The sequence below is a fragment of the Bos javanicus genome, chromosome 13 (genome assembly GCF_032452875.1).
Source record: "Bos javanicus breed banteng chromosome 13, ARS-OSU_banteng_1.0, whole genome shotgun sequence".
Taxonomy (NCBI): Eukaryota; Metazoa; Chordata; class Mammalia; order Artiodactyla; family Bovidae; genus Bos; species Bos javanicus.
Genome location: NC_083880.1, coordinates 31,017,692 through 31,037,689, shown reverse-complemented (window position 1 = coordinate 31,037,689; position 19,998 = coordinate 31,017,692). Strand labels below are relative to the sequence as shown.

At 41.0% G+C, this 19,998-nt stretch overlaps 1 protein-coding gene across 3 annotated transcripts in view; it reads right to left on the bottom strand.

Moving 5' to 3' along the window:
* The window catches only part of PTER (phosphotriesterase related), a 75,797-nt gene that overhangs the window by 32,400 nt on the left and 23,399 nt on the right, over positions 1-19,998 (bottom strand). For 2 of the 3 annotated variants that reach the window (XM_061436131.1, XM_061436132.1), the window contains 2 exons: positions 3,789-4,259; positions 811-1,076 (listed from right to left, as the gene is read on the bottom strand). In XM_061436131.1, the coding sequence (XP_061292115.1) occupies positions 811-1,076; positions 3,789-4,220 (698 nt within the window). In that variant the 5' untranslated portion in view covers positions 4,221-4,259. Of the gene's footprint in view, positions 1-810; positions 1,077-3,788; positions 4,260-11,372; positions 11,458-19,998 lie in introns of all 3 variants that reach the window. The other variant, XM_061436133.1, reaches the window with a different exon arrangement.

The window sequence follows — 19,998 nt, the reverse complement described above, 5'->3', positions numbered from 1 at the left end:
AAATAATATATGTATTACTATTACTTTTTTAGCATTGCATTTTCCAAAATTCAGATAATTCAAACCATCAGTCACAACAGCAAACCTCAACATTTATATGCGTGTTTTTATTCTCAGAATGAAACCAATTTGCCTTCCCTTTATATTTGCAGATAAATCTACCACTCTATCTACTGGTAAATACTAAGCAGTTGGAATTGACACCAACTGTGACATCATACCTTGAGGCAAAGCAGTGATACCTTTGAAGGTATTATGAAGGATTATGAATACCATTGGAGAAGGCAATGGCACCCCACTCCAGTACTCTTGCTGGAGAATCCCATGGGCGGAGGAGCCTGGTGGGCTGCAGTTCATGGGGTCGCGAAGAGTCGGACACGACTGAGCGACTTCACTTTCATTTTTCACTTTCATGCATTGGAGAAGGAAATGGCAACCCACTCCAGTGTTCTTGCCTGGAGAATCCCAGGGACGGGGAGCCTGGTAGGCTGCCGTCTATGGGGTGGCACAGAGTCGGACACGACTGAAGCGACTTAGCAGCAGCAGCAGCATGAATACCATGAAGGGTTATGAAGGATTAACTAAATTAAAAGAAATGACTTACGCAAAATACCTAGGGTACTAACACAGAGTAGGGACACAAAAATGGCATCAGTGACTTTTATTAATGTTTATGGTAAAACTTTCTAAATACTATCTAACGTGTAGTTAGTAGTTTTCTCTAGTGTTTCATTGGTCTGATAATTCTATTTATTTGATCATCCATGAATCATGAGATGGTTGACATTAATTGGTAGATGTTCTGCTTACCTATCGATGTGTGACATAACGGTTTTGGAGATGTCTCCTCCAGCTTCTTGCAACACTCGGATAATCTGAAACGGTGCACTTTGATTCCTTCCGGGATGAATAATAACAGGACAGCCAAGCTGAGTCTGGGCGTGAGCTGTTGCCTGCAGAACCTTTCTTTCACTGTCAGTCAGAGGCCAGGAGCAACCAATTTCCCCAATAACACCACACTTGATACTGGTTCCATCGGCTCCACAGAGAATTTCATTAACAAGGACATCAGTAAGCTAAGGAAGAGTGAGAATGAAAATTTATAAACTGGATTTTATCAACAGAGAGTCAATACAGTATGTGAATGAATTTATTCATTGAGTCACTCATTCTTTTAAAAATGTATAAATATATTCAACATTCGTTCAGTTAATATTGGCAAATGAGAAAGGCATTTTACTGGCAAAATCTCAAATTCAACAAGTTATACTAAAAGAATTTTAGAGTAGTCCAGTGGTTAAGACTCTATGCTTCCAATGCAGGGGGCCCGGGTTCAATCCTTCGTTGGGGAATTAAGATGATACATGCTGCAAATGTGGCCAAAAAAAAAAAAAGAATTTGAAAAGTTATACATGTGTATGTGTAACTGAATCACTTTGCTGGACATCTGAAACGAACACAACATTGGTAATCAAATATACTCCAAAGAAAATTTTAAAAAAATTTTAATTAAAAAAAAACATAAAAAATACAAGTTACTCTAAATCAAAGATTTAATAGTATCTTACTGTGATTATTTTACAAGAAATTCATGGATTTAGGAAGCTACATGGGGAAAAGTGACTTAAGAAGAGTACATACCTTGTACATTCATTCATTCATTGAGATAAAAATCCATAATTTAATCTCAGGGGCATGTAGAATGTAAAAAGACTGTCTTTGAGTCTGTGTCAACCGTAACAAGTAATTCTTTAATTCTCTATTATTTATTCTGTCCTTTACCCTACTGTTTTTGTTGTTTAGTTGCTAAGTTGTATCTGACTCACTGTGATTCCGTGGACTGTAGCCTGTCAGGCTTCTCTATCCATGGGATTTCCCAGGTGAAAATACTGGAGTGGATTGCCTTTTCCTTCTCCAGGAGATCTTCCTGACCCAGGGATTGAACTCATGTCTCCTGCATTGGCAAGTGGATTCTTTACCACTCAGCCTCCTGGGAATTTCCCTTTACACTATGAAAAAGAAAGTATAGTCACTCAGTCATGTCCAACTCTTTGCAACCCCATGGACTATAGTCCTCCAGGTTCCTCTGTTCATGGAGTTCTCCAGGCAAGAATACTGAAGTGGATTGCCATTCCCTTCTTCAGGAAATCTTCCCGACCCAGTGACCGAACCTGGGTCAGGCAGATTCTTTACCATCTGAGCCATCAGGGAAGCTACACTATGCAGCAAAGCAAATTCACAGCATACAATTCTAAGATGACATTTTGGGGGGGTTCCTATTTATATTTACTGCTATGTGTGGTTAGAAGAATGTGTAATCCCTGATATCAGGATAGTCTTCAAATAATATCAATGTATATAAAGAGACCAATTAAATATATATATATATATATATATATATATATATATATATATATATATATATTTGAATATATCCCTGGGCTTCCCTGGTGGTTCAGTGGTAAAGAATCCATCTGCCAATGCAAGAGACACAGAGACTCGGGTTTGATTCCTGGGAAAATCCCCTGGAATAGAAAATGGCAACCCACTCCAGTATCCTTGCCTGGAGAATCCCATGGACGGAGGAGCCTGGCAGGCTATAGTTCATGGGTTGGCAAAGAGTTGGACATGACTGAGCACACCCACAGACTGGGAGTCCATGTGTCCTAATGCAGGGGGCCTGGATTCAATCCCTGGTCAAGGAACTAGGATCCTGCATGCTGCATGGTGTGGCCAAAAATCAATCAATAAATAAGACACCAATTAAAAAGAGAACGGCCTTATTGGAAAAATGCAGATAAAAATCTGAAATATAAAGTATTTTAAAGACTGATTCTTTACAAAGGCTGCAGCTGACATTCTACGCCTATGAAACAGATAATGGAAGATACACATGAATATATACATATACATGTAAATACATATACATTTGTATTATGTGTATATATAGAAGGAGCACACATACACATGCAAAAAAAGCTTTGTGGCTTATTCTTTCTCTTTAATCCCTGAAAGATTTACTTTTCCTTCTGCCCATTCTTGCTTAAGATCCTATTTAAACAAAAACAGGAAAGTGGATTTTCTTCTACCCGTCTTGTTTTGTAAAAGGAGAAGGAAACATATTTGCAAAAGTGCCAAGTCTCTGCCTGCCAAGTTTCACCCTAGAGTGAATTTTTATTGCTGGTTACATTATAAAATCCAGAAAGAAAACTGAGGTTGCATAACTGAAGCTTACAATGGAAAGTTGAGATTTACACAAATCTGTGCCACCACTACTGAGCCGATATCATATACGTGAATCAAAGTATGAACATATCAGGTTTTTTGGTGACCCATGCATTAAGATCTTCTTCCAGGACACTGTTTCTTTGTAAAATGAAATGTTCCTAATTTAGGTCCCAGTGACAGATGTCTTTGCTAGCTGGCAAATTTCCATAGCATGCCTCTGAGCCAATGACATTTCCAAATATAGATGACGTGTAGGGATAATCCAAGGTCTGAAGGGCTGACTGTTCTGAATTTACACACAAATATCCAAGAAGGGCTTCCCTGGTGGCTCAGTGGTAAAAAATCCACCTGCCAACCAGGAGACAAGGGTTCAATCCCTGGATCGGGAAGATGCCCTGGAGGAGGAAACGGCAACCCACTCCAGTATCCTTGCCTGGGAAATCCCATGGACAGAGGAGCCTGGTGGGCTATAGTCCATGGGGTTGCAAGAGTTGGACATGACTTAGAGACTAAAGAACAACAACAACAATTGTCCAAGAAATGAAGGCTTTTATTGATACCTGCTCCACTGACTTGGCTCTGGTCTCTGAAGAGTGAGTCGCATCCACATAAAAGCCAGCTCCCGCTATGATGTGGACGCCAGTCTCTTCCGCAAGCCACTTCAAGGTCCGCACGTCTCGGCTCAGCCCAGTGGTGGTGTTTTCCACCAAAGCTCCTCCACCTTTGGCTTTAAAATCCAACAGTTCTTCCTTGATGGCTTCAGTCTCCTGATTCAGCTGCAGATTCTCTTTATGGGAATAAGGGTTTTTCTGGATCCAAAATAAATTTTTCATTATAATAGGCTCCTTGGAGATAGCTTCGTGGCTTGGAGGAGGTGGGTAGTAACAGCAGTCGAAGGTCATTGTCAAATGTTCGTGGGTCAGGGTGCGGCCCAGTGTGCCAGGCTCCACAAGGCCCAGGACTGTCTGAACTTTCCCACTTAAGGAAGACATTTCTGATGGGACCAGGCGATGCTCTAAAAAGAGTGTTTCCTGGAAAAAAAAAAAACGATAATCAGAAAATTTAACACACACATAAATTCTGTCCATAGGGGATGTGAGGCTGTGAATGTATACCAGGGTAAGAGAATCAATGAAACTAGAGATATGATCTCACTCATCATCCTGCCAAAGTCAGAGTCTGTCGCTTGTAAATTGTTTAAGTTCACTGCAGCTCAAAGTAACATGTATGGTGTTAAATGTCCCCCAGCCACTTCCACTGGGACTTCTCCGTCCGATTTAATCCCAAGCTCATCTACTGGAAGTATTTCTTGATATTCAGTTCACATTTTTCTTTTGCTTAATTTTATCTCATTAGTCAGAGCTATGCTTCCTTGGATAATTCAACAATAATTTCCATTAAAAAAACTTCATAATCAATAACTTGTATCCGAAGTAGCCATATATCAGAACTGTTTCATTTGCCATTTTTCAGCTAAATTAAATATACTGTGATGACTGATCATTCCATGACTCATTTACTAGCCAGGTCCACTGTGTCAAAACTGGAGATATAAAAAGGTATACAATAAAATTGACTATGACAATTTCACAGATTATTCCCCCCAAAACAGCTAGGAGGAGCATGTCTAGGCCTAATAATGAAAAAACAAAAACAAACAAACCTCTCCATTCTAGGTGTTTTATTTTGTCTAGAGCACACAGTCAGAAATACACTTCAAAATTTTTAAAAGCAAAATTCTTAGGCTTAATGGAAGCGACTGTGCATTCTAACACGGAAATCTATTGTCTCTGAAAAGAACAAATGCCACTGTTTATCCTCTGTTTACTTTCTTTTGTAACACAAATAAGTCTGCACCAAGTTTCTATCAGCAAAGATCCCAATTCCACAGCTTTTCATTTCACAAATTAAGGGGTTTCACTTGGAAAAAAGAAAGGATATCCTGAAAGTGATGAAGGTACACGGTCAAGGACAAAACCACGGCCAGAGACAGTGTCCCGCTGGAGCACCAACCAGACACATCCAAGGGATGGCAGAAAAAATCTACTGGGAACTGAGGAAAGCGGAGTGTCCTTCGAAGCTCTCACATTGTTGCTTTTTTTCCCCTCCTCTCCCATCTTTTTTTATTATAGTAAAATATATATGTTGTTTAGTTGCTAAGTCATGTCTGACTCTTTTTCGATCACATGGACTACAGCCCACCAGGCTCCTCCGTCCCTAGGATTTCCTAGGCAAGACTATTGGAGTGGGTTGCCATTTCCTTCTCCAGGGGATATTCCCAACCCAGGGATTGAATTCCAGTCTCCTGCATTGGCAGGAGATTCTTCACCACTGAGCCACCTTTACTGTGCTTAGTCGTTCAGTCATGTCAGACTCTTTGCGACCCCATGGACTGTAGCTCGCCTGGTTCCTCTGTCCACAGGGATTCTCCAGGCAAGAATACTGGAGTGGGTTGCCAAGCCCTCCTTCAGGGGATCTTCCCAACCCAGGGATCGAACCCAGGTCTCCTGCATTGCAGGCAGATTCTTTACCATTTGAGTCACCTGGGAAGCACATAATATATACAGCATACAATTTGCCATTTTATCAGTTTTGTGGGTTTTTAAAAATTTGTCTGTGTGGAGTCTTCGTTACAGCATGTAGGCTTTTTCTCTTGTTGCAGTGCACTCAAGCTTCTCTAGTTGCAGCTCTTCAGTTGCAATCTTAGCTCCCCAAACAGGGATTGAACCCACGTCTCCAGCATTGGAAGGTGGATTCTTAACCACTAGACCATAATTTTTAAATGTACAGTTCAGTGGCATTAATTACATTCACCATGTTTTACAACCACCATTAGCATGTTTCCAAAACTTTTTCATCACTCCAGACAAAACCTCTGTAAACATTAAGCAATAATTCCCCATTTTCTCTTTCTCAAGACTCTGATAACTACTAACTGACTTTGTGTCCCAGTGAGTTTAACTCTTTTAAATATTTCATTAAATATTTGTTCTTTCACTTTGTTCCTTTAAATGAAATTCTGAAACCATTTCCCCCCTTTGCCAGAGAACCACATCCCTTTGAGGATGGTCCTTTGTGACTTTCTGAGCATCAGTTTTCCCATCTGTAAATCAGAGCAACAGTGCACATTCATAGGCTGTCATAAGAATGAAATTAAATTATATAGCCCAGGTAAAACGACCTGTCCGTGTCTGGCACCCAGCACACACCTTTGTTACGCTGACTTTGGAAACTCTTATATATGTCCTGCATTATTCCTTTTTAGAGGAAGTGATTGATTAAAAAAGTCATCATTTAGGGGCACAGTGGGTATAGGACAAATTTGTAACGGGTACAGCGCATATGTAAGACAAGGTGAAAATAAAGAGAGAAAGAGGAATACTGAGTTATGGGGCCACTTTATATCAAGCCACTGCAATCATCTGGAATCCAAGTGTTTGACATATATTGGTGTGCAATGCATAAAGGATTGATTAGACTGTTTGACAGAGAACTTTAGGACTTGTGGCTAGCATGGCCATTAATTTTTGCTTGAGAGTGCTCTTCTGCAAGTCAGGCTTCCAACAGCTAAATATTTCACATGGTGGTCATAACAGAAGATGTTTGTCTATTTATAGAATCACTCTGTAGCTGCCAGTCACTACAGAGGGCAATATTTTCCATTGATGATGTCCAAGAACTCACTGTTCAATGCTTTATTCCTTGTGACTGTAGCTAGTTCCTTCAGTTTATGGAATCAAAGTATCATTTAATAATAGACTCAACGTTCCATATGGGTTCATTGGCTTTTTCCCTCCTTCCTGCTGGTGATCTTACAGATGTGTTCCTGGAGTATCTCCAGGGGCCAGAAACTTTGATAAATTGACAAAACACTATTGCTTTTACTAGAAAAGTGCCAAACCACATATTTAATTGATATAGATTTGAAAGAGCAATGTTGGTAAGTTTCAAGCTCACAAGCTGTGAGTCTTCATGAAAAAATATCACTTAAGAAATGTCGTCTCCTCCAGGAAATTCCTCTAACGTTCTCAGGCAGAACTAGTTGATGCTTCCTATGATCACATACAATGTAGCCCATACTTAAAAGATAAGAAAAGATTAAAGAACAAATTAGACCCAACACCACTCTAAGCTAGAATGTGTCTTTCAGCGCAGTGATCTCCATCCTTGTTGGCACCAGGAACTGGTTTTTTGGAAGACAGTTTTTCCATGGATGAAGGGGTGGGGTGGTGTGATGGAAGGGATGGTCTGGGGATGATTCAATCACATTACATTTATTGGGTGCTTTATTTCTGTTACTATTACATTGTGATACATAATGAAATAATTATACAACTCACCATAACACAGAATCAGATCATCAGGCCTTAGATTCTCATAAAGAGCCCTCAGCCTAGATGCTTCGCATGCACAGTTCACAGCAGGGTTTGATCTCCTACCAGAGTCTAATGCTGACAGGCTGATCTGACAGGAGGTGGAGCTCAACTGGTAATGCGGGGTTGAGGACCCCCGTTTTAGTGAGATTAAAGTATGCAGGTAGATTTCATAGTTTCTCTGCAGAAACTACGGGGTTTCTATGAGGCAGCCCTTTGGGGTCTATTTTCAGCCTGGAACTTGTTCTCTTCTTAATTGGCAGGCATGGGGCTATTAATGGCCTTCTGCCATAGACAGAGAGCACAGAACACAGAGGACGATAAGTGCACAATAAAACCTGCAGTGCACAACTGTGCAAATAGGAGTGACCTCCCCGCCCCAACCCCCCCACACCCCTCCGGCCCCAACCCCAGCCCCAACACAAAAAGGAGGCTTCTGGCATTTTACAGAAGACGTGCAAACTTCAGCGCTGCATACACCTGCCCAGAAGGTACTGGGGAAAGTGTTGTTGTTGGTGGTGGTGGTTTAGTCGATAAGTCGTGTCCGACTCTTGCGACCCCATGGACTGTAGCCTGCCAAGCTCCTCTGTCCATGGAATTCTCCAGGCAAGAATACTTAAGTGGGTTGCCATTTCCTTCTCCGGGAGGGGAAAGGGTTAGCCAGAGCTATAAACACAATTGCCACAAGATTTTTGTACTTCACATATGAAATCTGAACAGTCAGAGAGACTGAGGGAGGAAAGTCTGCAGTTACTATTAGAGCCCAGTCAGAGAAAACAGCACTACCAATTCTGATGGGTATGGAGTCGAGAGAGAGAGATAAAAAGAACATAGAACATTAAAGGAAAAAAAAAAAAAAAGAACAGACTCAGAGAACGGCACTATACCATTGAGCTGGAAACTAGAGACAATATGTAGGCTCAGTATTTTTTGAAAATATATGTGTCAATGAACTTTAATAAAATATAGAGTAAATTGGCCTAATTATTAGAGTTTGGAGGTAAGTGGGTCGTTTGGGAGCAATTTAGTTTTGTTTCATTGAAATTGTGCCACATGCTTTCCCCCTCATCATTATGCTTAAGATTTTTCTGTCTACCTAGAGTGAGATTCATTTCAGTTATGTTTCATATTTCAGAGTAGGACTTCTAGAACTCTGAATATTTTACATATGCCTGAATGGAATTTCTTTAACGGCAACGCACTGTCCTATTCCACAGACATAAGCCCTCTTTCTGCCCTTATGTCTTCTGTGCCAGGTACTAGACTAGATTGGAGATACACAATTATAATTCTAGAAGCAATGGTGAAATTGGCAAGTTGATGTTTGGTGAATTGATTTTCAGTTCACTTCTTCAACAACTTTTTAAGTTCTAAGCTCTGCCTTCCTCAGTGTTCAATGCAAAGAAATAAAGGAAAACAACAGAATGGGAAAGACTAGAGATCTCTTCAAGAAAATTAGAGATACCAAGGGAACATTTCATGCAAAGATGGGCTCAATAAAGACAGAAATGGTATGGACCTAACAGAAGCAGAAGATATTAAGAGGTGGCAAGAATACACAGAACTATGGAAAAAGATCTTCATGACCCAGAAAATCACTATGGTGTGATCACTCACCTAGAGCCAGACATCCTGGAATGCGAAGTCAAGTGGGCCTTAGGAAGCATCACTATGAACAAAGCTAGAAGAAGTGATGGAATGCCAGTTGAGCTAATTCAAATCCCAAAAGATGATACTGTGAAAGTGCTGCACTCAATATGCCAGCAAATTTGGAAAACTCAGCAGTGGCCACATGACTGGAAAAAGTCAGTTTTCATTCCAACCCCAAAGAAATGTGATGCCAAAGAATGTTCAAACCACCGCACAATTGCACTCATCTCACACGCTAGCAACGTAATGCTCAAAATTCTCCAAGCCAGGCTTCAACTGTACATGAACCATGAACTTCCAGATGTTCAAGCTGGATTTAGAAAAGGCAGAGGAACCAGAGATCAAATTGCCAACACCCTTTGGATCACTGAAAAAGCAAGAGAGTTCCAGAAAAATATCTACTTCTGCTTTATTGACTATGTCAAAGCCTTTGACTGTGTGGACCACAACAAACTGTGGAAAATTCTTAAAGAGATGAGAATACCAGACTACCTGACCTGCCTCCTGAGAAATCTGTATGCAGGTCAGGAAGCAACAGTTAGAACTGGACATGGAACAATAGACTTGTTCCAAATCAGGAAAGGAGTATGTCAAGGCTGTATATTGTCACCCTGCTTATTTAACTTCTATGCAGAGTACATCATGAGCAACGCTGGGCTGGAAGAAGCACAAGCTGGAATCAAGATTGCCGGGAGAAATATCAACCTCAGATATGCAGATGACACCACCCTTATGGCAGAAAGTGAAGAAGAACTAAAGAGCCTCTTGATGAAAGTGAAAGAGGAGAGTGAAAGAGTTGGCTTAAAACTCAACATTCAGAAACCAAAGATCATGGCATCTGGTCCCATCACTTCATGGCAAATAGATGGGGAAACAATGGAAACAGTGGTAGACTTTATATTTTGGGGCTCCAAAATCACTGCAGATGGTGTCTTCAGCCATGAAATTAAAAGATGCATGCTCCTTGAAAGAAAAGCTATGACCAACTTAGACAGCATATTAAAAAGCAAAGACATTACTTCGCCAACAAAGGTCTGTCTAGTCAAAGCTATGGTTTTTCCAGTAGTCATGTATGGATGTGAGAGTTGGACTATAAAGAAAGCTGAGCATGGGAGAACTGATGCTTTTGAACTGTGGTGTTAGAGAAGATTCTTGAGAGTCCCTTGGACTGCAAGGAGGTCCAATCAGTCCATCCTAAAGAAATCAATCCTGAATATTCATTGGAAGGACTGATGCTGAAGCTGAAACTCCAATATTTGGCCACCTGATGCGAAGAACTGACTCATTAGAAAAGACTCTAATGCTGGAGAAGATTGAAGGCAGGAGGAAAGGGGACGACAAAGGTTGAAATGGTTGGATGGCATCACTGACTCAATGGACATGAGTTTGAGCAAGCTCCAGGAATTGGTGATGGACAGGGAAGCCTGTCATGCTGCAGTCTATGGGGTCGCAAAGAGTCAGACATGACTGGGCAACTGAACTAAACTGACTGAATAAATCTCTTGGTCCATCTCACTTAGAGTTGTTTCCTTTCCCTAATCAAACCGTAACACATTAAAAAAAAAATGGGAAAGCATTTCAGAGTTTTTGAAGGAGAAGATATGATCTGAATAACCTGGCAACTGTGTGCAGAATGGACAGAAGGGCAGCCAGTGTGCCTGCGGAGACCAGCGGGGTGTGGGTAGAATCTGGACAAAATGAGGTGGTGGCTTTGTCTGAGCTGGACGCCAGTGGAGATGGTGAGCCAGCAGAAGCAGAGAGAAGTACAGCAGATGGAAGTTTCTCACTGGCCTTGCTGATGCTATAAAAGAATCCCCCAAATAAATGGGCTCCTTAGAGAAAAGTGGTGTCTGATGGAAATGTGTGGGCACTTCTATTTTTTATGGGTGACATCATACAGAGCAGCAGTGCTCCATAAAACCTGCACTTACAGCTGACATTTTATTTGTGACTAAAATATTTTAAACACCACCTAATACTTTTTCAAGCTTGTTGGAATACTTCCATCATGCGCAGGTTCAAGCCTTTGCCACGCCTCCTCTCAGACAGCGTCGGTCGGGTGGCTGAACAGTAGTGACACAAGGAATCTCTCTTCACACACGTCACCGCATGTGCACTTACCCAAATATTTATGGTTACGTGGCTCTACTGTGTGCAGATTTATAAGTTTTCCTATTAAGCGCTGTCCAAAGATCAATAGCCATGCCTGAATAAAGAAAAAGAAATCCGACAACCTCAGTACGCAGAGCTGTAATGGGACCCAGCAAGCTCTTCAAACTGTGACATACATAAAACAAAGCCATGGGCTTCCTTTGGTGGTCCAGAGGTTGGGACTCTGGGCTTTCACTGCAGGGGGCACAGGTTCAATGCCACATGCTATGCAGTGAGGCCAAAAAATAGAAAAAAAAAAAAACACTCAGGGATACAAATGAGCAACTTATATCTGAAATTGACTATGGTTTTTCCTGTGGTCATGTATGGATGTGAGAGTTGGACTGTGAAGAAGGCTGAGCGCTGAAGAATTGATGCTTTTGAACTGTGGTTCAAAGAAGACTCTTGAGAGTCCCTTGGACTGCAAGGAGATCCAACCAGTCCATTCTGAAGGAGATCAGCCCTGGGATTTCTTTGGAAGGAATGATGCTACAGCTGAAACTCCAGCACTTTGGCCACCTCATGCGAAGAGTTGACTCATTGGAAAAGACTCTGATGCTGGGAGGGATTGGGGGCAGGAGGAGAAGGGGACGACAGAGGATGAGATGGCTGGATGGTATCACTGACTCGATGGACGTGAGTCTGAGTGAACTCCGGGAGTTGGTGATGGACAGGGAGGCCTGGCGTGCTGTGATTCATGGGGTCGCAAAGAGTTGGACACGACTGAGCGACTGAACTGAACTGATCCCCCAATTTCTTTTTTCTATTTGATTAAGAAAGTCTTGCCTGGAGAATCCCAGGGACGGGGGAGCCTGGTGGGCTGCCGTCTGTGGGGTCACACGGAATCGGACACGACTGAAGTGACTTAGCAGCAGTAGCAGCAAGAAAGTAAAAGAGACAAACTGGGGACATTTCTAAATCTCAAACACCAAATATTAAGATGGCAGCAGAGATGTACCCAAGGTGTGACATTCCTAGAAAAATTTGGTCACAGACAGGTGTGCTTGGCAAAGGGACCCTCCTCTAGGTCAGCTCCGCCCTTCCCGATCCTGTGCTCCTTAATGCGAACAGTTCCTCTGAACTGATAAATCATTCATGTGATTATTAAACTCAGAAATTACACAGGGCTCTCGAGTAAAGGGATAGATAGAGCTTGTAGCTTCATTGATTCTAATTTAGTCAGACATGTGCTAACTGGTCAACTCTTCAAGTCACACACACTATAGCTATGATAAATCATACCATTGGCTTCTTGAATCTATTACCTGTTTAGGCAACAAACAGAAAATATATTCCCCTCAACTGGAAAAGACCCTGATGCTGGGAAGGATTGAAGGCAGCAGGAGAAGGGGGAAACAGAGGATGAGACAGTTGGATGCTATCACCAACTCAAGGCACATGAGTTTGAGCAAACTCCAGGAGATAGTGAAGGACAAGGAAGCCTGGTGTCCTGCAGTCCATGGGGTCGCAAAGAGTCGGACACGACTTAGCAACTGAACAACAATAATAATAAAAGAAAGGGTGAGAGGAGGGGTGTATGGAAGAGGGTGGAAGAGAGGAAAAAATTTTTTCGACTGAGGCCAAGATACAATATTGCTTACTGCTTATTGTTGTAATATGAGTAATAGTTGTGCAGTGTTGGCAAAATGCTGTCTGCAGAACTGAACAGATCTTTGTGTTTTTCTTCATTTGAAAAACTAAGATCTTAACTCATCTTAGCCCTTCTCATTCTCAGAAGTTGTTTCCACATTCAGTGCTAGAATGTTTGATGTAAACTTTTTGATTTTGCTAACATACACCCTTGGAAATGAAATGCAGGACAAGCTACTGGATGCAATAGTTAGAACTTCTTTTTCTTTGTAACGAACTCTCCGAGGTGAAGTTAGTGCTCAGCTTATTATAGAGGATTTTTTTTTTTCTTCTGTGGATTCCCAGCACTAGGTTGTCTCTTGGAAACAGCAATATTTTGAGCAAATTGCACAGCTGGCCCTTAACTGTATTTAGTCATTAAGAGTCTTAAAATTTGTGTTACTTTTAATTCCTGGCAAATTAAATTAATATCTTAACCACAAAACATCTCTATTCCTCACACAATTTCATCTGGGAGGCTGTTTTTGAGGTGGCTTGGTTTAATTGGAGGAACAGTTTGGTTAGTGTCAAAGCTCTTGGCTCTGCCACTAAACAGCTGTGTGACTTTGGTTAGATAACCTCACACTCTTGAGTCTGTTTCCCCGTCTGTAAAATGAAGGGGTTGACCAGATGACTTCTAGATGACATCCATGTTTTGGTGATATCCCTGAACTTGAAATGGATATTACTGACTTTCTAGAGATCATTATCCATGAAGATAGTACTTTCTTAAACATTTTGTAACATTTAAAAAAAATGTATGTTATATATATATATATATATATATATATATATATGCATGTGCTAAGCCACTCAGCCATGTCCAGCTCTTTACTACCCCATGGACTGTAGCCCGCCAGGCTCCCCTGTCCATGGGACTCTCCAGACAAGAATACTGGAATGGATAGATATGCATACATGCATACATATAATAAGAAAGTGAAAGAATGAACTTCATTAAATATCAGTGTTATTCATTCACTATGAATAAAGGCTGTACTTTAAGAATGATTTTTAAAATGTACATTTTAGGGAGTTCCTTGGAAGTCCAGAGGTTAGGACTTGTCACTGACATGGGCCTGGGTTCAGTCTCTGGTTGGGGAAGTAAGATCCCACAAACCTTGTTGCCAAAACCAAAAAATGTACATTTTATATACATGTGAATACTTACATACATGAGAGAGTCAGAGACAGAGAATTAATTAATTAATTTCAGTTTCAGCTACTGTTCAGCTTAAAAGAGGACTCTCCAGGAGGCTAGGAGGGATGGATGATTTAAAAGGACCCCAAACTTGAAGTTCTGGCTCCAGTGTTTCGTACCAGTGTAATTGTGAAAAATTTTAAAGCTTACAATGAGCTAATATGTTGGTCTCCTCACTTGAAAACTGTGGTGGATTTGCCTGATCTACTGCTTAATATTTGAAACAAAAAGCAAATAAGATGGTACCCAAAAGCATTATGTAAATAAAGCACCAGACAAATGTCCTGAATTATTATTATTATTTGCCCAACTGTATCTTTTCCAAATAGTTGCTGAGTATCCTTAGGCAAATGAAGCTAAACTTGCTCTCTAAAAAAAAACCCCCTAACAATAAGAGATTGGAGTTGATGAATCAAACTGAGACTAATTTGCTTAGAAAGGAATTCCTTCACTTGAGGGCCATGATTGTTAAAAGCAGATTGACTGTTGGAATTGACATCACAACTCACTGGGCTTTTGGAAATGACTGACGGAAGTGATCACAGCTACAGGAGGTCCTCGTTATCCACGGATAACTGGTCCTAGAAACGCCTCTTTAAATGAAGGCACTTCACACTGGGTGTTAGCTGGTCTCCATAGCTGGCTTTCAGTGAACTGTGTTTTCCCATATTCATACACTTGCGCAGCCTGTTTCTAGGCTCAACCTGAGCTGGCTTTAACCAACAGAACGCGGTGGTAATGATGCTGTGTCAGTTAGGGACTCACATTTTCAGAAATAGCTTGTTTTTGTGATTTGGGAAATCTTGAGCTACAATGTAAGAAGTCTGGCTACCCTCTCATGTGGAGAAGGAGAGACCCTAAGACTACACGTGTAGTGAAAGAAGCTTATCCCCACCCCATCATCCCACTGAGCTCAGCCTTGTGGCTGTCTCTGGAAGGTACCACATGAATGAGTTGTCTTGAACTTCTAACCCAGCTAAGATCCCACCTGACTGCTGGCCCAGCTACAGCCAACCCAGCACAGTCTGGCTAACCCACACAGTTATGATTATGGGAGATAATCAAAAGGCTATTTAAAACCTGTGTTTTGGGGGGATGGTTTGTTACACAGCAGTGGGTAATCAAAATACACAGAGACCAACATTGAATAATAGGTCATATTTAAAGGACTTGATTAAAATTTCAAGTTAGAAACACAAAATATTATAAAAAGAAGTCAATATAGATAGGTCCTAATTCTTAGGATGAAAAAATTAATCGAATGTTGGATTTGGGGAAAGAAGGCATGTAATATTTTTGATGAAATTCAGTTCAGTTCAGTCGCTCAGTCGTGTCCGACTCTCTGCAACCCCATGGACTGCAGCACGCCAGGCTTCCTGTCCATCAACAACCCCTGGAGAAACTCAAACTCATGTTCCTTGAGTCAGTGATGCCATCCAACCATCTCATCCTCTGTAGTCCCCTTCTCCTCTTGCATTCAATCTTTCCCAGCATCAGGGTCTTTTCAAATCAATCAGTTCTTCGCATCAGGTGGCCAAAGTATTGCAGTTTCAGCTTCAGCATCAGTATTTCCAATGAATATTCAGGACTGATTTCCTTTAGGATGGACTGGTTGGACCTCCTTGCAGTCCAAGGGACTCTCAAGTCTTCTCCAACACCACAGTTCAAAATCATCAATTCTTTGGTGCTCAGCTTTCTTTATAGTCCAAATTTCACATCCATACATGACCACAGGAAAAACCATAGCCTTGACTAGACGGACCTTTGTTGGCAAAGTAATGTCTCTGCTTTTTAATATGCTGTCTAGGTTGGTCATACCTTTTCTTCCAAGGAGCAAGCGTCTTTTAATTTCATGAGTACAGTCACCATCTGCAGTGATTTGGGGGCCCCCAAAAATAAAGTCTGTGAAGGTTTCCCTTGTTTCCCCACCCATTTGCCATGAAGTGATGGGACCAGGTGCTGTGATCTTAGTTTTCTGAATGTTGAGCTTTAACTCAACTTTTTCACTCTCCTTTTTCACTTTCATCAAGAGACTCTTTAGTTCTTATCTGCTTTCTGCCATAAGTGTGGTATCATCTGCATATCTGAGGTTACTGAGGTTTCTCCTGGCAATCTTGATTCCAGCCTGTGTTTCATCCAGCCCAGCATTTCTCATGATGTACTCTGCATGTAAGTTAAATAAGCAGGGTGACGATATACAGGCTTGACGTACTACTTTCCCGATTTGGAACCAGTCTGTTGTTCCATGTCCAGTTCTGACTGTTGCTTCTTGACCTTCATACAGATTTCTCAAGAGGCAAGACAGGTAGTCTGGTAGTCCCATCTCTTTAAGAATTTTCCACAGTTTGTTGTGGTCCACACAGTCAAAGGCTTTGACATAGTCAATAAAGCAGAAGTAGATATTTTTCTGGAACTCTCTTGCTTTTTCAGTGATCCAAAGGGTGTTTGCAATTTGATCTCTGGTTCCTCTGCCTTCTAAATCCAGCTTGAACATCTGGAAGTTCATGGTTCATGTACAGTTGAAGCCTGGCTTGGAGAATTTTGAGCATTACTTTCCTAGCTTGTGAGATGAGTGCAATTGTGCGGTAGTTCGAACATTCTTTGGCATCGCGTTTCTTTGGGATTGTAATTAAAGCTAACCTTTTCCAGTCCTGTGGCCACTGCTGAGTTTTCCAAATTTGCTGGCATATTGAGTGCAGCACTTTCACAGCATCATCTTTTAGGATTTGAAATAGCTCAACTGGCATTCCATCACTTCCACTAGTTTTGTTCATAGTGATGCTTCCTAAGGCCCACTTGACTTTGCATTCCAGATGTCTGGCTCTAGGTGAGTGATCACACCATCATGGTTTCCTGAGTCACAAAGACCATTTTCATATAGTTCTTCTGTTTATTCTTGCCACCTCTTCTTAATATCTTCTACTTCTGTTATACCATTTTGTTATGCCATTCTCCATACCATTTCTGTCCTTTATTTTGCCCATCTTTGCATTAAATGTTCCCTTGGTATATCTCTAATTTTCTTGAAGAGATCTCTAGACTTTCCCATTCTGTTGTTTCGGGAGGCTTTCTTTTCTTTCCTTGCTATTGTTTGGAATTTTGCATTCAAAGGGGTATATCTTTCCTATTCTCCTTTGCCTTTTGCTTCTCTTCTTTTCACAGCTATTTGTAAGGCCTCCTCAGACAAGCATTTTGCCTTTTTGCATTTCTTTTTCTTGGGGATGGTCCTGATCACTGCCTCCTGTACAATGTCATGAACCTCTGTCCATAGTCCTTTAGGCACTCTATCAGATCTAATCCCTTGAATCTATTTGTCACTTCCACTGTATAATCGTAAGGGGATATGATGATATTCTTTACTTTTGCACCCCAGTGATGAAAAAGGTTATTTTTGAAAAACTATTTCTGAAGATGTTTTCATTTTCTTTTTTTTACCACAATCCTCCATTAACCAGTTTTATGCTTCATATTCTCTTTTGAAGCAGTGATCCTGATACTGTTAAAGGTCTAATTCTGTCACATCCTCATTTGTGTGGGTTGGTATATATCATAGGATTTGTGTGGGTATATATCGTAGGATTTCTTCAGTATCACTTTCCTCAACTTCATGATACAACGGCATCTCTTTTTAACTTTCAATTTCAGTTTGCAATCTATTTGCATCTTATTCCTTGATATTTTTGACTATTTGTGCCAATCCACAGAGATGAAGAAAAAGATAATCAGATTCAAGGCAGGAACAGAAATTGGGATGATGGAAGTAGGCATGCTTAAATGGGAACTAGGTTTTGAATGGTCAGTTCATTAGTGTATAGATTTGGTTTATCTAAACCTGATAATGTTGGAGGGGGAGGGGTACTCATAGTGAATAGATCCCAGCAAATGTCACATTGCACTGGATTGACCTATGAAGATATGTGTCTCTATTTGACTATGTGCTCTGTGTGTGTGTGTGTGTGTGTGTGTGTGTGTGTGTGTGTGTGTGTAGTAATAGTAGTAGCAGCTGCAGTAGTAGTAGGGGAAAGGAGAAAATCTCTTTTCCTTAATAGTGTCAGTTCAGTTCAGTTGCTCAGTGGTGTCTGACTCTTTGCAACCCCATGGACTGCAGCACGCCAGGCCTTCCTGTCCATCACCAACTCCCGGAGTTCACTCAAATTCATGTCCATTGAGTAGGTGATGCCATCCACCTGTCTCATCCTCTGTCATCCCCTTCTCCTCCCACCTTCAGGGTCTTTTCCAGTGAGTCAGCTCTTCACATCAGGTGCCCAAAGTATTGGAATTTCAGCTTTAACATCAGTCCTTCCAATGAACACCCAGAACTGATCTTTAGGATGGACTCGTTGGATCTCCTTGCAGTCCAAGGGACTCTCAAGAGTCTTCTCTAACACCACAGTTCAAAAGCATCAATTCTTCAGTGCTCAGCTTTCTTCACAGTCCAAATCTCACATCCATACATGACTACTGGAAAAACCATAGCCTTGACTAGATGGACCTTTGTTGGCAAAGTAATGTCTCTGCTTTTTAATATGCTATCTAGGTTGGTCATAACTTTCCTTCCAAGGAGTAAGCGTCTTTTAATTTCATGGCTGCAGTTACCATCTGCAGTGATTTTGGAGCCCCCCAAAATAAAGTCTGACACTGTTTCCACTGTTTCCCCATCTATTTACCATGAAGTGAAGGGACCAGGTGCCATGATCTTAGTTTTCTGAATGTTGAGCTTTAAGCCAACTTTTTCACTCTCCTTTTTCACTTTCATCAAGAGGCTCTTTAGTTCTGCTTCACTTTCTGCCATAAGGGTGGTGTCATCTGCATATCTGAGATTATTGATATTTCTCCCAGCAATCTTGATTCCAGCCTGTGCTTCATCATAGTGTAAACTTCCCTAAAAATCTGTTTCTGTTTTCCTTTTTTTGGAGTATAATTGCTATTTTTGACTATTTAAGTATAATTGATATTTTTGACTATTTGTGCTAGTGTGGTGTTAGTTTCTGTTGTACAACAAACTGAGTCAGATGTATGTATACATATATCCCCTCCCTGTTAGCCTCTCTCCCACCCCTCTAGGTCATCACAGAGCATGGAGCTGAGCTCCCTGTGCTACACAAATGAGTCAGAAAAACAAATACCGCATATTAACATACACACACACACACACACACACATATGGAATCTAGATAAATGGTACACACGAACCTATTTGCAGGGCAGGAATAGAGACACAGACATAGAGATCAGACTTGTGGACACAGGGGGAAGGAGAGGGTTAGACGAACTGAGAGTGTACAGTTGACATACGTACACACTAGCATGTGTAAAATAGATGGTTAGTGAGCAGCTGCTGTATAGCACAGGGAATCTCTCTTTTATCCCCTAGGCTTATATAGTATCTAGGATGTAATTTGCACCTGTGAAAGTGTACTGAACTGAATAGAGAGAAAGTCATTTGTTTGTGCATTAAAGAATGAGTGAAAGAGGAAAAAGTTTCATGAATAAAGGAAAATTTAGTCTAACTCTATGATTCCAATAAGATTCCCCCTTCCTCCACTTTTTTCATTTTAGTTTGCAAGAGGAAAGGGCACATAATATGTAGAACTATACCCCAAATCCCGATGGATTATCCCGCAAGTAATTACTTTTCTTTTATATACAAACAAATGTGACAGTCTAGTTTCAATTATGCCTTCTTAGTGAGAAATGAAGAGAGCAGTGGCTACATACATAAAATTCTCAAGCCTGCAAACTAAACCTCAAGCATGATATATTTAA